The sequence below is a fragment of the Ailuropoda melanoleuca genome, chromosome 16, assembly GCF_002007445.2.
Source record: "Ailuropoda melanoleuca isolate Jingjing chromosome 16, ASM200744v2, whole genome shotgun sequence".
NCBI lineage: Eukaryota > Metazoa > Chordata > Mammalia > Carnivora > Ursidae > Ailuropoda > Ailuropoda melanoleuca.
This window is the reverse complement of record NC_048233.1, coordinates 64494279-64514676: the sequence shown is the minus strand read 5'-3', so window position 1 is coordinate 64514676 and position 20398 is coordinate 64494279. Positions and strand designations below refer to the sequence as shown.

At 35.8% G+C, this 20398-nt stretch overlaps 1 protein-coding gene across 2 annotated transcripts in view; it reads right to left on the bottom strand.

Annotated features, from left to right (window-relative positions):
* Nucleotides 1-208: 208 nt before the first annotated feature.
* CAPRIN1 (cell cycle associated protein 1) overlaps nucleotides 209-20398 on the bottom strand; it is a 37145-nt gene continuing 16955 nt past the window's right edge. Inside the window, exons 5-19 of one of the 2 annotated variants that reach the window (XM_011226744.3) lie at nucleotides 19092-19330; nucleotides 18922-19004; nucleotides 16505-16642; nucleotides 14405-14457; nucleotides 14241-14327; nucleotides 12541-12696; nucleotides 12349-12457; nucleotides 10601-10662; nucleotides 10034-10144; nucleotides 9661-9810; nucleotides 8616-8766; nucleotides 5494-5688; nucleotides 4708-4808; nucleotides 3589-3652; nucleotides 209-2048 (exon numbers count right to left, since the gene is read on the bottom strand). In XM_011226744.3, the coding sequence (XP_011225046.3) occupies nucleotides 1984-2048; nucleotides 3589-3652; nucleotides 4708-4808; nucleotides 5494-5688; nucleotides 8616-8766; nucleotides 9661-9810; nucleotides 10034-10144; nucleotides 10601-10662; nucleotides 12349-12457; nucleotides 12541-12696; nucleotides 14241-14327; nucleotides 14405-14457; nucleotides 16505-16642; nucleotides 18922-19004; nucleotides 19092-19330 (1764 nt within the window). In that variant the 3' untranslated portion in view covers nucleotides 209-1983. Of the gene's footprint in view, nucleotides 2049-3588; nucleotides 3653-4707; nucleotides 4809-5493; nucleotides 5689-8220; nucleotides 8350-8568; nucleotides 8767-9660; nucleotides 9811-10033; nucleotides 10145-10600; nucleotides 10663-12348; nucleotides 12458-12540; nucleotides 12697-14240; nucleotides 14328-14404; nucleotides 14458-16504; nucleotides 16643-18921; nucleotides 19005-19091; nucleotides 19331-20398 lie in introns of those variants that run through there. The other variant, XM_034645914.1, reaches the window with a different exon arrangement.

The window sequence follows — 20398 nt, the reverse complement described above, 5'->3', positions numbered from 1 at the left end:
AGGATTGTAAGCATACACATCTAGGGATTACCCAGTAAACCATGAATATTTTATCTATTCCCCATAAAATACAGCTAACATATGGTTGTGGTACATCCCAGGCAGATGTCATTTAAAGCACACAACGGGAGGTGCTAGCAAAAGAAATACTCATTTGCAAAAGTAAACAGATAACCCTTCCAATATGATGTACCACAACCACACATGAGAAAAGTCAAGAACTTATTTTATTTTAAAATAAACATTGAAGATACCCCCCCTTCCCCACCACCCTACAAAAAACTTTTGAATGTGGAATGTTCAACAACCTATGCATTTTAGTAGGTTACAAAACCAGCAAAAACTCCAGTTGTCTAATAATGAATGTTTGAGAATAGTTTTGTGTCTTATTTTTTGTTTTTCTTTAGTACTGAGCACCTACTGGAAAAATTCCATAGCTAAAGGCTAATAAAACAAAATTCAGTTTCTGCACAGAAAATACCATTCACTTAGTATTAGTAGCCTTTGCTGAATAGATGGGATTAATTCTCCATGAAGTCAAAGTGGGATATGACAAGCAGCATTAAGTTCAGAGGCACACAGAACTAGTGCTCAAACTGCTAGCACAAATTCCAACAGTACATGAATTACTAACTGTCATCTCCATCGAACTTGTGACTCTCCCTATGCATCTAAGTGAAGGAATCACCACTTTGAATATAAATGCCTCCATGAGAAAAAGATAATTCAATTAGGGTTAGACAAAAAGATAAATGCAACTACTACAGAAATAGCTGCTGGAGATAACCATAAAATTTGAAACACTAACAATGCATGGGGTGAACCACATAAGCTGCTAGCTGTTGAACACCAGTGTTTCAAGATACAACTTTTATAAACATGTTTTATTTGTTTTGCTTATACCATCAGAACTGAAACTACTGTCTGTCATTTCCCTAAAGTAGAGAAATCAATCTAAAACACATACTGGTGCTTTGCAAAAGATAGCAATTTAAAAGGGTGGTAGCAGCAGGCATTTGATATTTTTCTTTTAAAAACCCTCAGGCTGCAGGAAAAACATGTGACCAAGAGTGTTATGATTATCCATTAGATATTTTCATCAGTACCTGTACCAATTTAGGTGACAATACAGCAAGACCCGAGGATTAGTGACAGACAATGTACATTATAAGGAATGATATATATACCAATCCTTACAAAAGTCATTGTCGAAGAAACTGTTAAGTGTTCAAAAAGATATCTAAATACTTCACATTAAGTACAGAAGCGGCCATCCAGATTACATCCCATATTTGTTGCATATTTTTCAAAAAGTGCCAATCAAAGCCTAATTTTGCATTTTGGCTTTGTCTTATACAGTATCAGCTGTTAAAAAGCAATTTACATGTATTTTTAACCACAGTCGTTTGGCCAGAGGATGAATGAATAGTGCTGTGTCAAAGCTGGTAGCCAGCCTTTTATATTAAGGGCCCATGCATAATGTGGTATGCATCTAAATGTTCAGTGCTCCAATTTAACTGGAAAAGCTGTGAAATGCAGTTGTTCTGCCAAACCACACTCCACTCCTTCTCGAAGGGAAATATTTTAGTTTTGTCAATTACCACTGAATAACTCTAAGGCTGATTTGTAGATTTTATCCGAAAAGTCAATCTTGCTTTTTCCAAGCCACTTCAAATAACTACGGAGATATCACCCAGTAAAGTATATTATGTTTTACTCCTAAGCAAGGGTGAGGAATCTGAGTATCATGTGCAAGGCTCAAGATGACGCTTAGGACAGAACATGCAGAATAAAAATAGTTTCCTTCCATATCCAGGTAATATAAAGCTGACAATTGTAGTCCTGTCTTTATGGGATGAAAACAGTCCCTTTACAATAAGTTTCCTGAAAGGGAGAACAAATAGATAATAACTCTTCTGGTAACATATTATGGTACACTGGCCAGTGTGTTTTTGGCGTTTAAACATAATCCTGTGAATCAGATTAATTCACTTGCTGAGTGTTCATTTGCGGCATCCCTCTGTTGGGTCTTGGGGGCCCTCCACGACCTAGAAGACAAAAATGGCATTTGGTTTTTCTTTCAAATATTATTTGCTTTGCCTTCAAGCAGATTTTCATCTGAAGTCAAGAAGCATGTGGGCGGCTTGTCACCACATTATTAGGTTTAAGAGGTCAATTCTTCAGTGTTCACCTGTCCTGGAAGTTGTCATGCGCAAATTTGCTCATGTTCTCTAGCTAAAAGAAGAGCAGAGCTAATGGAGTATTCCACCAGTACTCATTCATTCATTCATTCAACAAGTATTTATTGAGTGCCTACTATGTGCCAGGCACTATCATCAGGCGTTGGAAATAGATACAGCAGTGAAGACAGACAAGGTACCTGCTCTCATGGAGCTTACATTCTAGTGTACACTCTAGCTTACATTTCAGTAGTAAGTAACATCATACTATCAAAATTAATAAAAGCACCAGAATGAAAAACAGACCTTGTTACCTAAACTGTTAAAAAAGAAACTACATAACATTCAAAATTGTATAATGACTTGTAACAGATAAAATAACTTTTTACATGCTGTTAAAACAGATTTTTAGCTACCAGTCAACTCAACTTTCATAGAATATGCTACAAGGTGAGAAAGAACATAACCCACATTCACATGCAAATATCCTTTGATACTTCAAGTCAGTAATTCCCAACTGATCCATTAATTTAAAAATAAAATGCACCTTTTTGCTGGCCAGTTTCTACTAGCATTGAAATCAAATTACTTTGCAATTCCTCCTTAATATACATTTTATACATGTTACGGCCAATATCTAGAGGAAACCTATTCAATTTAACTTCTCTTAAATCAGAGAACCATTCAGAACTTCAGATCATTATGAAAAGTTACCTCTCTAATTGTTACACAGATTGACTTCCTGCCCAAATAAGAAAACAGTTTTCCTATGGTGACAGACAAAACCAGAAACTCTTTAAACGTGTAATTTTTAAATATAGTTCAATAAGTTAGTTAGGATTTTGGATGTTTTATTTAAAAGTCAAATAATTTGACATTTATATCTCTATTAGTGATCCAAATGCACCGAAATTTCAATTAGTTCTATCACTTCTAAATGGTTCTCTAAATGTAACTATGGCTTATCTGGCCATTAAAGGATTTCTGACCCTAAAATATAATATGCATGTTCAAAAATGAAAGAAGAATAATAAATTTATATAAATGTTCAATCTCATTCCAAAAATGTCTTACAAAAATGTTTCAGTAAATACTTCCTAAAAACATTTAGCAGGTTTTAGGACCTGAAAAATAATTTGCAGTTGGAAAAACACTTTTTCTGAGGAGGAGAAATGTTCTAGTTTTCAAGACAATTTATATAGTAACAGGGAAAGTCATTCAAAAAATTAAATTTGGGTTCAAGAGAAGTTTAGAAACAGAGCATTTCATTTAATCCCTAGCAACAAGTCTGGTAATAATGATAAATGTATTCCTAACATGTAACCTACATGCAGACTATGGAACAGCTCTTCCAAGGCCAGAACAGAAGCTCCACTTAGGAGCTAGGATCACCACCACAAAATATTACCTCGTGGGGCTCCCCGTGGTCCACTCTGCCCAGAGCCTCGCTTGAAATTCTGCTGATATCCATCCTAAAAGACAAGCTAGTTAGTACTGAAGAAAATGTAATTTTTAATGCTTACTCATCATCTTATCTATTCTTATTGACACTTTATAGAACACAAAATTCTTCCTCATTCTTTTATACATTTCAATGTATCATAGCTAGAAGTTATTCTGTAATTGTACTTCTGTTATTCAAGAACATTCAATGAGATGTCTCTGCTCTTAAAAATCATTTTTTTCTCCTACATAAACTTATTTTTATTCACGTATAATTAACATAAATTATATTAGTTTCAGGTGAAAAACAGAATGACTCAACAATTCTATACATTTCTTAGTGCTCAAGGTAATTCCACTCTTAATCTCCTTTATCTACTTCACTAATCCCCCTGTCCACCTCCCACCTCTGGCAACTACCAAGTTTATTCTCCATTTAAGAGTGTCCACCTTTTGTTTCTTAAATTCCACATATGAGTGAAATCGTATGGTAGTTGTCTTTCTCTGACTTATTTCTCTTAGCATCACACTCTCTAGGTCCATCCATGTTCCTGCAAATGGCAAGATTCCTTTCTTTTTTCTTTGTGGCTGAGTAATATTCCGTTATAGAAACCACATCTTCTTTATCCGTTCATCTAGTGATGGACACTTGGGGTGCTTTCATTCATATCTTGGCTATTATAAATAATGCCACAATTAACACAGGGGTGCAGATATATCTTTTTGAATTAGTGTTTTCATTTTCTTTGGGTAGATACCCAGTAGTGGAATTACTGGTTCATATGGTAATTCTATTTTGAATTTTTTGAGGAACCTCCACACTGTTTTTCACAGTAACTGCACCAATTTGCAATCCCACCAACAGTGCACAAAACCATCCTGTTTTTAACCGACTCTATTAAATAAGTACCTATGTTGAGTGCTTAAGGAAAGCAAAAGTCATCATTTTTCATAATGAAGTTTCTTGTACAAAGGTACAAAATTAGCCCCAAACTACTTAATTACTGAAGTCCAAACAACCACATCAGTCCATTTCATTGGGGTGTTTAGGTCAGGTTTACATTTTAAAGCAACTTCTACCTACCCGCTGATAGCCAGAGTAGTCCCGGGGAGCACTGAACTGAGACTGTGTATAACCACTGTTTGGAGTGTTAGAGAATGAAGGGCGGTAACCATCATATCCTCCTAAAATTTAGGACAAAAAAATAATTTTCTTATCTACACAAGGAATTTTTATTTCTTACTACTGACCAAGGGAAGAACTAAAAAACTGTAAGCCATGCTAATTATTTAAACTAATTTCTAGTTTCCTATCCTGATCCAATCTGTTCCTAAGTTTCTGAGTATTAACTTCCTTGGAAGAGGACATCTTACCCATTCATGCACACACACACCCACCAAAAAAAATCCCCATGAAGTCTGATAATGTATGGAAAGCAATTATCACCTAGAGGACACAGAAGACATGGGTTTGACACCTAAAAAAATTCATTCCTAATTTTGTCAATTTAAATGCCTATAACAGGACCACTTAGGTGACTTAGTCGGTTAAGCACCTGCCTTCGACTGAGGTCATGATCTTGAGGTCCTGGAATGGAGCCCTACATCGGGCTCCCTGATTAGCAAGGAGTCTGCTTTTCCCTCTCCCTCTGCCCCTCCCTCCGCCTATGCTTTCTCTTGTTCTCTCAAATAAATGAAATCCTTTTTAAAAAAAATTAACAACTGCCTATAACATACTAAAAATGTTTAAGTTGTACATAAGACACTAATGCAGATACATATCTTTCCCAAAAACCATACAACATATTTCTATGTATTTCATAAATCAAAAAAAGAACATAAACTTGTTTTTTTGTGTTTTTTTTTGTACCTCTGAATCCATTAGCAGGGCCCCTGTATCCATTCATCAAGCCTCTAGCACCACGGGAACCACCACGAGACACACCACGACTGTTGTAATAGGGCTGACTGCTACGTGGAAATCCAGTGTTCTGCTGGGGAGGCTGCTGGTGGTTACCAGTCACTTGATGGGGCTGGTCCTGGGAACCATGGTAGGTGCCAACCACTATAGTAAAAAGAAAAAATTTACATATACACACACCGCATACACACAGCTCATTACAACCTGTTCTCTCACATTTTCTGGTTTAAGAGATGTCTTATACTTCCTCTTCAAACTGTCTTTAAATTTTCATATTAACAACAGTGAAAACTATACATTAGTTAAGTCATTAAGTCCCTATTTTTCTCCTACCCATACATTAATACAATTCTCCAACAATAATTCCAAACCTTTAGAAGCACACAAATGTGTGAGAGCACAAAATTCTATCCTTCCAAATGAAACAAAAACCTGTATTATTAAACATCTTCTAAGAGGCATCTGCCTATTAGCACAAGAGACCCACAATAATTCAAAAGATCTTACACACTGGAAGAGTATAATTGCCATTTTGTATCACTTAATTATTTCTTTTCACTATAAAGCTCCTTAGGGGTAAAAGTTTTCTTATCCTTTTAAATTTCCCTTGATACTTAGTGAAACATATAAAACCATGCTCTCCCATAGCTAGACAACCATACGGTAGAATATTCAGTCAATTATAAAGATAAATAAGCAGAGGCCTTCAACTTTTACGCCCCTTAATGCCTGATTCCATTTCAAGTACTTTTAAATACAACCAATTTAGAGGACAGTTAAATAGTACTCACACTGGCACTCAACCTGATGAGGTGAAGAGAAGATTCTAGAAGGTTCACACTAACCTTGCACACCCCCTCCTCCTTCCACAATGGAGAGAAGTCTAGAATCTAGAAATCTTCAAAAATTAAATCCTGAGGTACCTTTCTGGTATTACCCCAATGTTTATAATTCACAGGGGAGAAAAAACAGGATGCGAAGACTACCTTTGGAAGGTGAGGGAGGTAGAGACTAAAGGAAGGCCCACACTCCAGGAACAAAAACAATCAGCAGCCTCTTGCCAGCCCAAATCTCCCATGTTTAGGCAGAGAGAAAAAGTGGTGTGACTCTTGAAAAACTTCACCTGATATATTTTATATCCTGAAGAAACCCCAAACACATTTACCAGTTCTTAGAGTGCTATTTGGAGTGAATAAGCCCAAGTATGCCTAGGGAAAGGGGTCATGGCTCCTTTTTGAACTATGTAATTAATGGACCAATTACACTACTCACAGTGTGATCTTTCTACAGACTGTCTTTCACTACATTCCCCAAATTTAAAACTACAGCCAACTGTTATGATTACAGGTAACATTTTCTATCTAAAGAGATTCATTCACATGCCTAGTAGAGAGCTGTCAAAAGTGAAATTTCAACTCAACTTTTTATCAGTAAGAATTTTATTAGTCTTGGTCAAATCTCACTGCAAGAAAACTCGTAGCAGTACAATTAAAGTGTGATCTTTATTTAAAAATACCAGAAATCAGGGCGCCTGGGTGGTTCAGTTGGTTAAGTGTCTGTCTGCCTTCAGCTCAAGTCATGATCCCAAGGTTCTGGGATCAAGCCCTCCACCTGTCTCCCTGCTCAGTGGGGAGGAGTCTGCTTTTCCCTTTATACCCCGCCCCCAGGCTCATATGTTCATTCTCTCTCTCACAAAAATAAAATCTTTTAAAAAATATTAAAATACCAGAATTCCTTAAAAAAAAAAAAAACAAAACCAGAATTTCTATCGAAGTGTTTGTATAGCATAAACTCTTTAGTCCATAAATAATAGCCAGATTCTTGCCATATTCCTTTTTCATGTCATTCCTGACTAGACACTACAATGTATGTGGAGCAGGTGAATTTGGGGCCTTTAGACATTGTGCTGACATGCCTATGAGTACACGGCAGTAACTAAAGGAGCCTGAGAGCATGAAGCCCAGTTTTATCACTCAGCAGCTGGACAGACAGCATAACGGATAAATATCAGATTGCAGCTGATTCAAACTCCCTACTAATTACTGGTGCTTAAAACTACAGGAAATATGTAAGAATTTAGTACTGAAAAATCCATAATGTTGATCCAAGTCTATCAAGAAACTGAACAATTAGAATATTTCATAATTACTTAAATCAGCCTGATAAAATTAAACTATTAACTCCTATGATTTTAGAAAGGTTTGCTAGTTTGTTATGGGATTCCAATAAACAACCTGGGATCTAAATAACCTAAGACCTAAAGCAGGTTATTTCATCCCTTACAAAGTTAAGAAATCAATGATATCTCTATCTACATTATTGCAATGGGTGTGGTAACTAGCCAACTTATGAATGACCTTACTTGCCAACAAAGACTTTGTTTCAACCTTGTCTACCAAATATAGCTACCATGAGACTTTTGCATGTTTTATTCTAACTAGCACACTGACAACCGAGCCAACTCCTTACTCCTTCTTAACTTCATATAACTGACTTACTACCTACCAGGTAGCACGCTAGTTGGCTTCAATTAATTAGCAATTAAAAGTAAAGTTGATCATAATTTAAGTAACAAGTTTGGTTCCACTAAAATCATAGAACGAAACAGGGATATTATGAACGCTTACCAACCAAAAGAAAATTGGTATAAGGCCTCCAAAGAAAGTGCAGGTAATTCGCATACAATAAACATGGAGTCGATTTAATTCAGGAACCATAATGAAAAATCCATAAGGTCTACTACTAAAACAAAAACTCTTGGACACTGACACTCTGAAGTCTAACCTCTTCTAACACTGTCAATAACTGTGTTGGAGGGGCGCCTGGGTGGCACAGCGGTTAAGCGTCTGCCTTCGGCTCAGGGCGTGATCCCGGCGTTATGGGATCGAGCCCCACGTCAGGCTCCTCTGCTGTGAGCCTGCTTCTTCCTCTCCCGCTCACCCTGCTTGTGTTCCCTCTCTCGCTGGCTGTCTCTATCTCTGTCAAATAAATAAATAAAATCTTTAAAAAAAAAAATAAAAATAACTGTGTTGGAAAGCAAGTAGCCAAGGAAGTGACACCAGCTTTCCTACCTGTTTGAAGCTGTTCTTGCTGAAGGTCTGTTTGTTCTACTTGGTGAGGCTGACTAGAAAAGCTCTGGTTATAACTGGCCTGGTACTGATTTTGCTGTTTCAAAGTTTCTGGTTCATTAACAGGAGGAACTGGGGCATTCATATTGAACACCTGTAAGTAAATAAAGTAAATGATTACTTCATCCCTTTATGCTAATAATTTCCCTACGTTTTAACAAGGCAGACCTCAATGCTGGTTTTACCTCAAATGTAAATGCATTACAGAAGTCTCAAACACACACACAACACTCTCTCTATATATATGTATATATATTTATTTATATACACACATACACACCATATAGCACTTAAAGGAGAGCATAAGAGGGGATCAAAATTTTAAAAGACACACAAATCAGCAGACTTGGAAATGTTATTATAAATGAGAAAGCTTTTTAAAGGATGCAAACCACTGATACAATGTCACTTACAAAAAATTAATTCATTTACTTTTTATTTTTATTGACATTTTAATAAAAGTTAATATTTTAATATTTAACTCTATGAACTTTCCCATGAGCACCAATTGAGCTGTATCCCATTAATTACAGTATTTTCATCATCATTTTCTGGAAATCCTGCAATTTAGAGACACTTACTAAAAAACCACAATGAACTATAATAATGTGTGAAATTTACTATGAGAAACTTCAGTAAAATAAAAGATTAAGCAAATAAGGAAAAACGGAGACAACTGTTAAATCGAGGTAATGATTTATATATAGATATAGCAGCAGTCTACTTTTCTGCAGGTTTACTTTTGTTAACTAAAACAAAAGGATGAAACTATAAAAAAGGAAGATGTGAGCACATAACTCTAAGACTCAAATGTTATCTCTGGTAGCAGGAAAAATATTAGAGTTTATGTTCAATTAAATATACTCTACAGTTTATCCTGGATAGATGCAAACTCAAATACAAAGCTAATGAAGACTTTTTTGTTGAGGCTCTGGCATGATCATAATACACACTAGGCATTTAATGTTAGTTCACTTAATTTACTTACCGTTTGCATGGATTGGAATGGAGCTGCATTTACATTGATTCCACTGCTATGTAGTGGTTTGCTTGTCCCAGCCTGGAACACCTGAGGCTGAGAAGCAGCCGGAAGGGATGATGATGCTGTAGTCTGGTCTGTATTTAAAGAGATTGTTGCCTAAATGCAAAATGAACAGATGCACTTTAGTGGTAAACTAAATTTAGCCAAGTCTACTATCCAACATTTAGTATATTAAGAAATTCAGCTATTTCTTAGGAGCAAAATACTGTATTGCATGCATTAGGTCCAAAAGAGTCACAATATTAACAGTAATTTACCTCTGCCCAATTCATAAATAAGTGCCTCATTAAGTTTATGTTACCTAGTAACAGAAACTTGCCTGAATCTGGTCAATTGGTTCCTTTTGTGGTCGTTGCTCGGCAGCATGAGAAGGCTGGTACAAGGGTTGAGATGCTGTATACCCCTCACTTGTGGATGAAACCAAAGGAACCTACACAGAAGTAAAGCAATCAAAGCTGCTTTCTGTTATAAACTCTAACACCGAAAGGGCTAAGAAACAGATATACCTGTTAAAGAGACTATAAAACCTAACAGATGCAAAAAATACATAAAGTTATGAAGTCCCCAAAAATGCTTCTAAATGGCAATATCTACACTAAATTTTAGAATTATGACATTTAAATGTCTTCTCAAACCCTACTCAGTTCAAAACAAAAAAGCATCTTCCTTCCTTATAATAAACTATTATAAACATGAGACTTAACAAAAAACAGTATTTCTTAAGTTATTAAAACAAAAGTAAATGTAACATGGAAATAAAGGCTGACAGCTACCATGCCAGACTCGGACAATGATAAAATTCATACCTGACTTTCATAAGCCAGTTAAAGAAAGAGACCCAAGAACTGATCAAAAACAAACCTGCAGCAATATTTGTCACCCTTACCTGTGTAGCTTCTGGTTGTACAGGAACTTGATTAGGTTGAGCAAGTCTAGATTCAGAATGAACTGTAAAATTGACCAAAAAAAACCCACTATTATCCAAAAATCAAATTCCTTCGGAGAAAATTTCTATAGCCAAATCCTAAAAAAACTTTAGTGATCATGAAAATAAATTGGAAAAGTATAGGTAGGAGTTTAGCTTTCAAGTGAGCATTTTGGCTTCCTGGTAGTCCTTATTAGTCAAGTTTCACAATGGCTTTCATTTTGAGTTCTGCTAAGGTAAACTAAGACATCAGTGAAAAAATACTAACAAAGAGGTATAGAGCAGAACAGGCAAGAATCAATGCCACAGTTATCCATGAAAAAGAGCCTTCTAAAGTGGTAACTACAAGTAGCATTACCCTTACTTAACACCTTATATAGGTAATATTCAGTAATATTTTAACATTATCAACTTTCAACATAATCTTAAATGTTTCCACAGGAAAAAAATAAGAATACACCTTTAAAAAACCTATATTCAATTCAGTGTGCAAACTGTCAACTCCCACCAGTCTTCTCCCTTCCTCAACCAGAGGTAAAGAATCAAATATGGAGGATCTGTGGTTAGTCATTTAGAAATCACCCATTTTCACTGGAGAAGCTAATGAGCTCAGCATTAACTGAGTATCTACATGGTTTACAGGTTCTATCAAAGCTGTATGTGTTGATTTTGGCACAATTTTCAAGCTATAAAAACTGTGTTGTCTTCCTCTGGTAGAACTTCGAAAATGAACACTAATAACTCTGATTCCTTTCCAGAAGGCCTAACCCTGATTTGTTTCCTAATTCTTGGTAAAAATGTTAGAGATACAAGCTCCCTTTACTTTGGAGAAATCCTAACTACCTTACCAAATTAACGGTATCATTAAACACGCTTTCACTCAACAACTCCTTTTATGACACTGAAGATTTATATGACATTAAGTAAGTTATTTTCTATAGTTCCACTTTTGTGCCCTTAATGATGACACGTTCTGGGGAAAAAAACAAGACTCAAAATTACTAATGGTCCTGGAGAAAAATGGTCCACTTAACTGAGTACAAGACACCAACAACTTTATTTAGTGCTATTTCTAATAATGGTGTAAAGACTAGTAAAAGTTTGAAACTTCAACTGTCTTTTGGCCTTATCTTCCCCTTTCCTCTTAAACATCTCCCCTTAACCACTTCACTGTTGCATCTTTTATTTAAGTAGTAAAATGTTCAGAAATTCTCCTACAAAGCTGCAAGCATCCTTCAGAGAAAGACACTTATAAATTATTTTTATGTTTAATTTTGAAATTTAAAAGCCAAGCAAAATTTTATATAAATTATAGTAACAAGCAAAATTGGTCTGTAATGTTACAAATCAGGAAATGGTTCCCACAGGGCTGGAAGAGAGGGTAACTAGTGACTAAAAGGGGACACAAATAGGCTTCTGAGGTACAGGTTAATGTTCCATTTCTGGGTGCTGTTGTGTTCAATCTGTGAAACTCATCAAACTACATTTGCACGTACTTAAGTCTATGTATGACAATAAAAGGTTTAAAAAAGCAACAGAACTACAGTTATTCATATTACAGGGAAAAACAATAACATTTCTTAGCAAATTAAAAGACACAAGATCCAAAAGTTAAGCAAACATTAAAAGGAAAAAATTAATTTTCACATATTTTACAAAACCTGAAAACACTGGTCCCATATCTCATTTAAGTATATACCATTACCAACCCGGAGGGCAAACCAGCTGGGGCATGTCCATGTTTTGTGTTGGATTCATAGGCTGTGCAGATACAATGGCAGGATCAAGTGTCTGGTTTTCAAAATCCAGCATTGAATCCTGCAAGTCAGTATATAATGGAATTAAATTAAATAATGTAAACACTTAAACTTTCAGTTAAAGTTTGACTCAACTGTACCTACCTGTATGAAATTATAGGGCCCCTGCATTTGAGCCATAAGGTCCTGGACTCGCTGTCTTCTCACAAGGGGATCTGCTTGAGCCACTGGAGTCAAAGAGTGGGGCTCTGGTACTGAAGGAGATGCAGCCTGAGGTTGCTGCTGGAGTGAATTTACCACCTAAAGGGGAAAAAGAGGGGAGAGATGCAGACTGGGAGAATGCAAGAGCTCCATTCATTACCATCATGACAGGTCCCCAAACTATATATGGCACTATACTATAAACAGAGTAGGCTTTAATGTAGTTACTCAAACTGACCATAATTATAAATTTAACATTTAATGCTATCACTTCTAGAGTGTTCTCAATTCCACAGGATCACTATGTAGCATTTCAGATTTACACTATAACCTGCTTTTAAAGATTACCCATGCTTGCTTCCTAAAAGAATGTATTGTGCTTAAACCGCTATGCCTTCTATAATAATTAAATCTGTATTTATCTCAGTACTTGATATACAGTCAGCACTCAAGAAAAGTTATTTATTATTATCATCAAACTTGAGTTCCTACCATTTCAGTCTCTCTGCCAATACCATAGGATCAAGCCCTATCACCTATCTAACTTACTACAAAAGCCAAAGCTCACTATATCTACCTTTTTCCTAGCTGTAATTTCTCCTGATTATTATCTAGTAATTCCCTGCTTTTCTGGGAAATCTCACTAATTTTTCAAATTTACAGTCTGTCTGGCTTTTAAACCTGGGCAAGTCATACCTGGTGAGCCTGGATAAATCATAACCTTATTTCTCTTATAAGCAATAGTGAGATAATAATCACTCCCTAAATTGTTATGAAGACCAACTAATCTGTCATCTACATCGGGTTGCTCAAAAATTCCTTAGAATTCCACCTGGCTAGCCTTTAGAAAGGCCCTACCTACCAAGTACTTATGAACAAACCATACTGGCACATTACTGAGTATGATAATATACTTTTCTCTCCTAGTAAAAACCAAAAAGTACTACTAAGCACTGTTCCTTCCCAAACTTTCCTACTATGCCAACACATACCTTTCATTCCTAATGTTCAATAAAACAAACATGCTAATAATTCATTTCTACCCCTATATCCATGCTAATATATACCTATTCCCTCACTCTCCTAAAAACATACACCAAATCTACTTAATCAAAGCCCAGGTTTGCATCCCTCTTATATAAATCACCATTCTACAGATCTTTTAGATCTATTGTTCCTCTAACCCTCACTCTAATATTTCTGAACTGCGTTGCATAATGCAGCAAATACATACTGTCTTGCTAAGGGCTTCATGGGACACTGTTTTCATCCAAACTAGATAACCAGATGACACTCCAACATATCCCTTGGAAAGTGGGCCTTTCTGAAAGCTATACATGTGGGTGCCCAGATTTTTAGAGCAACCTGGTATCAACAACACACAAATCATGTACTCTAATAACCCTAAGTTACAAATAACTTTATATAAATTCTTTATAGCTGGATCAACAAAGAGATTCTATTAAACATCCACAGGTATAAATAATCTTTTAAACATAATGATCTTGTTATGTTTAATAAGTTTGTTATGATAATAAATGTACTAAAAATGCAAAAGACTAACAATCTTAATTTGTTCTTAGGAGATAAAAATTACTAATAAAAACAAAAGACATCAACCTTGCAACCGAGAGAACTCTTACCTCAACTGTTTCGACTGTCCACTCATCTACCTGCTCCTTTTCACCACTGCTGAACTGTGTTTCTGCCATAAATTGTCTATTTACATACTGCAAAGCAAAGTAAATGTTTGAGAGTTCTGCTTGAAAGACAGAAAAAGAAAGCTAGCATTAAATAAAAATCATACCTCTGTTGATTCAACTTCACTTTGTTCAGTGTATTCTTCTGCTGGCTCAGGTTCTAAGAGGTTAAAAGATGACGGATATGAAGAGTAAGAAAATCATTTTAAAATTAACTTCATTTTTTTTTTTTAAAGATTTTATTTATTTATTTGACAGAGAGAGAGACAGCCAGTGAGAGAGGGAACACAAGCAGGGGGAGCGGGAGAGGAAGAAGCAGGCTCATAGCGGAGGAGCCTGATGTGGGGCTCGATCCCATAACGCCGGGATCACGCCCTGAGCCGAAGGCAGATGCTTAACCGCTGTGCCACCCAGGCGCCCCTAAAATTAACAATTCATTTAAACTCCAAATAAGTTAGCAGTTTACTATCTAATAGCCGGAATTTATTCACAAAGTTATAGTTAACAGAAGTTTCTGTATTTTAATCATTCTTACAACAATGTATTTAGAAGTTTTCTTAACCATTTACTCCAGAATTAATTAGGTTCAAGAGTAGTTATTCTGGATTAGGTATAACGCCAATAAAGAGTTAAGCTTAAACCTCTCTCCCTAGCCTTAGAAGTAATATTATAAAGTAGCATACAGATTAAAATCTTAACTATTTTAATCAGTTGGTGAAAGTAAAGGTGGGAAGAAGACTTCCTTATGTTGATCTGCAACCATAAATTCCACCAGTGTGCAATCTTCCCTTCTAGTTTCAACCTAATAGCTAACACTTCCCTAAGTGCTTACTATGTGGCAGGTACCATATACATACTTCATACACTACTTTCTAAACAGAACCAGAGGTACAGAGAAATTCAGTCACTTGCCCAAAGTTACATAGCTAATGAGAGTCAAAGCCAAGATTACAATCCAGGCAGTCTGATTCAAGAATCCATGCTTTTTGGTCCATATATACAATGGAATATTATTACTCAGCTATCAGAAAGAACAAATTCTCAACATTTGCTGCAACATGGACGGCACTGGAGGAGATAATGCTAAGTGAAATAAGTCAAGCAGAGAAAGACAATTATCATATGATTTCTCTCATCTATGGAACATAAGAACTAGGAAGATCGGTAGGGGAAGAAAGGGGGGTAATCAGAAGGGGGAATGAAGCATGAGAGACTATGGACTATGAGAAACAAACTGAGGGCCTCAGAGGGGAGGGGGGTGGGGGAATGGGATTAGACCGGTGATGGGTAGTAAGGAGGGCACGTATTGCATGGTGCACTGGGTGTTATACGCAACTAATGAATCATCAAACTTAACATCGGAAACCGGGGATGTACTGTATGGTAACTAACATAATATAATAAAAAAACATTAAAAAAAAACCATGCTTTTTAACCACTACAGAATTTATGCTCTGACAATGCTTCTAATGGTACTCAGAATTTTATTTATCAACTTATCAAAAAGTACTCCTGGTGAGTGCTTACCTACCTATTAGTTTATGCTAGGTGTTAAAGTTAATTGGAAAAGAACCCTTTTCCATTGAGATATTTATAATTCAAGATTAAAGAGTTATAATCACCCCAACATTTAAAATACACACAACATATATGCACACGTGCCCTAATGCTATTCATCACTTCATACACTAGCATGGTAAACAACGATAAATCTGGGCATGTCAGCCACGATGTACTTAAAAAGCCATACAACATTTCCCCTCACCTATACTCCAGCCCAGCAATACTGCAACAACAACAACAAAAATCAGTTTGTAATAGTGATCCAGTTGAACATTTGAACCAGTAAATGACTGATATTTGGGGTGGGGGGGAGGTGGGCAGAGAAAGAGGGAAAAAATCTTTACAGGCTCCACACCCAGCATGGAGCCAGATTCAGGGCTCTATCTCACAACCCTGAGATCATAACCTGAGCCGCAATCACGAGTGGGACGCTCAACGAACTGAGCCACCCAGATGCCCCTAAATGACTGATATTTAATACCTCTGAGAATAACTCTTAATACAGTTTTAATATTTTGTCATGCTTAAAGTTTCATTAAAAACCTCAATGTGCACGTAACTAAGTAAATGTATAGCTTGAACTTGTGGCAAAAGAAGTAAAAGCAGGACTATAAACTAAAGCTTATATCCACCTAAGTACTTACCAGCTTCAGCTACCTGGTCTTCAACTGTAGGTGCTGAGGCTGCCTCTTCCTCCTCACAGAGCCCATTCTGGTGGTTGTGAGTGCTGTCAAAGTAGTTTGACTGGAAAACACGCTCAACAATTTCCTTTAGAGCTTTATCTAAAAATTGAATATGAATTATAAAGTTAGACCATCTCAGGATGCAAGACTTGAATAAGATTCAACATGCTACAAAATATTGCTCTAAGAAAAAAACTTATCAACTGTTACTGAAACATAAATATAAAAAACATTAAAGTCCACCAACAATAGAAATTATGGAATGATAGAGAACAAGAAGAACCTATCAGTATTAAACTTTATACACTTACGTTAGTTCAAAACAAAAAGCTGATAATTAGGTTTTAGTCATTAAGTATGTACTTAATACCTACCTATATGTTGGGCAATGTGGTAGGCAATGGGGTTACAAGATTTGTAAAAGATACAGTATCTGCCCTCCCTAAGTTTATAGTCCAATAGATAAGAGTTATCAGATACAAAAACAGTAAAATCACATCCATGAAAAGTACTACACAGAGGTACAATGGATTGGACCTAGGCAGGAAGAAACACGAGAGGCTTTCCTGGTGTGTTAAGTGCTGCAAGAGCACAGATCTGGAAGATGAGTTGTAGAAAGGAGAGAAGTGTTTCAAGGCAGAGACAACAGCATTTACAAAGCCCTGTATAAAGAGAAAAGGTGCCAAATACCAGAAAATGAAAGCATGTGCTATGGCTGAGGCATAGGGAGTAAGAAAAAAAATAAAGAAAAGACGAGTCTGGTAAGTGCCAGAACATGCAAGGTCTTTAAGTTAAAGACAACTATATGTAAAATATAATTAAAAGAAAGCCATTAAAGGAATTTAAAGAGGGACTGGAAGGGTGGATTCAGTTAACAGATTGCATTAAAAAAGAAACAGGCAGAAAAGTGGAAAAGAAAAAGAAGTAGATAGATTCAAAAGATATTTAAAAGGCAAAACTGTCAGAATTTGGTACACCTGGATATAAGGGGGCAGGGCAGCAGGTGAAGGTATGTGTCAAGAATTAATCTCAATTTCCTGGCTTTATATAGCACATGCAGAATGTACCTATGTATGTAGAATGTATTTATTCCCTAATTGGTCACTTCACAGAAAAATAAAACTTCAAGGACAGTATCACAATATCATAAAGTTAATCCTGTTAGCAATAAAACTAACAATTTTTTGAAAGAACATTTCATGTTTCCCTTCCTCTTCATCAGAGGGTCATAACTAAGAACTATTTGATTTTAAAAACTTATGCATGAAAACTAAATACACATAAAAACACCAATTTGAGCTCATTAGTACCTTTTCATTAGCAATAAAGATGCTACAGTCCTAAGATGAGTGAACGAGACTAGGCAGAAAATAACACCAAAATAAGCTACAAGCTTAGACATTTAACCCATTACTCCTCAGTAATGCTCATGAAAATTTGATCAGGCTTGACCTAAAACTACTTTTTTCAGCTAACAAGTTTATAAACACATGTAGATTTCTTTCTATTCAAACTTCAAATGATAAATTCAGTACATATCTGGTGCAGAACTAAAATTAAGAAGCCAAAATATATTTTTTACAAAGACATACAGTAAACAACACAAGTTAACAAACCAAGAAAATTATTTCTTACATGAGAAGATACAAAAAGGTTGGTTCCTCATATCTGATTTACCCATTTCCTTAAAGCAAATAACTCCAAATTACATCATACAGTTTTGCCACTTAAAGCTTTTTATCCAATTTTTCACCGGACAGCTAAAAATAAGGTATAAACACAGATACTTTTACACCTTAATATGTTCAAAATCTACTTCCCTAAATCAACTTTAGAAATAGCAAAGAACCTGTTCCTTTATTTACTAAGGAAATAAACCTAAAATTCCTAATTTACTGAGGTAGTGAAGCTTAAATGCCCCTTTGTTTTCTTTAAAATCAAATGCACTGCACAGTTGAGGTTAAGGTCTTAAAAAAAAAAAATTAATGTCCTCAAATTAGCAGGAGTCTAAAAAAAAACTAAAGAAGGACGAAGGCAAGGACCATCAGTAAAATGTATGACATACAATAAGTATTTTTAACAAAATTTCAAAATTAAGGAAAAAAAAACAGTCCCTGTCTAATACCAACAACTCTGAAAAGTCTACTTGGTGTTAATCTGTCCACTTCAAGCAGGGAAAGTTATAAACAAAACCATGTTAAGTTAGGGTTCGCATCTCTACAGATGTATTTCGACTTATTTACACACACAGCAAAAGTAAACAGTAGATGAAAGTTATTTACACAGTTCTGAAATTTCTTCATAATTAACTAACTTTTAAATAGAAAACTAATTTTTAAAGATTCTCAGTTACAAAATAAAAAAATGGTAATACTCACAGGTTGTTCCACATACAGATTTTTCCTTTCCTTCCAGCAAGTCCCATAGGTGAATGGAAGCATGTTCATACTGCTCACTCAACCTTATAATAATAATTAAAAAGCTAATTAATTACCTCTTCGTTGTCAAGTCAACATTTAGAAGTTTCTACTATCAAATACCACTATACCTCAAGCTCATGTCCCGTTCAGGGTCTGCTAATTTGTAGAATTCATCCAACAATGACAATTCCTCTTCAGACAATATTGGCACTCCATTCAAACCTTGCTTCAGGTCCGTTCTCACCTCATCATCTCCCAATTTGTCCAAAACATACTGGAGCTCAAGTACAGTTTTTAAACGTTTTTGTTCTGCTTCTTCTCTCATAAGCTGCTCCCGACGCGCTGTCTTCTTTATCGTTTTCTGAATCTGAATAAAAATGTAAGCGTAAGACATGGAAATGAATTTCACAAAATTTCTAATTTAGTTCAACCAATTTCAGGTCCAATATGAGTAAGACATATTTTGCTCAATGAGTATGTGATCCTGATACACAAAACAATGATTCCCAAAGTACAAGTAAGGGTTTAATATTTAATACATCATGTGTTTTAAATAGTTGTTAGAAAATCAGAACACACACGCACAAAAAAGAAAATCAGAACACATCTTCCCCTATAAAGTATAATACTACTGAAACGTTACCAATAAGAGGATATATTTGGGATTTGCTTCTAAATAATCTAGCTGATAGGGAACAAGGGAGTAGGTGTGGGTATATATGAAATAGGACTGCCCATGAGATGAAAACTGTAGAAGATGAATATGGATACAGAGGTGTTCATTACATCCCTTTCTTTAGTTTTGCCACTTTTCATAATAAAAAGTATAGAAATTAAAATTTCTAATTAAGCTCGAGTCAACTAAAAAAGAAACCCAAACACAGCAACAATAAAACATCTTACCTATATCCATCTCCTCTATGGGACAATGGTCCAAATTTTTCACTGTAAATACCTACTACCGACTCACGAAGAGATGCTACAACCCACCACTGCCTTCCTCACCCCCAATTCAATGCTAATACTGTATTATCTCAACTTACTGAAAAGAGTGACTATGGAGTGCCTGGCTGGCTCAGTCAGTAAAGCATGTGACTCTTGATCTCAGGGTCATGAGTTCTAGCCCCATGCTGGATATGGAACCTACTTAAAAACATTAATAAATTAAAAAAGAAAAGAAACTGACTTGTTTTTAAGAATAAGGAGAAAAAGAAGGTGGCAATGGAAGAAAGATATATGCTAAGTATACACATATTTTTCCCCACTATTCTTTTCCTTCTGCTAGTCTTTTACTTTCCTGGGAAGGTAAAGGGAAAGCATCAACCAAACTCAAATAGGTCTCTAGGTCTCTCTTTGTTCATGCACAGTGTCGGTTTGGGGCAAAGAAAGGTTACTCTTTTCAAGAGCCATAAAAGCATTTTCCGTCCCACCTTCT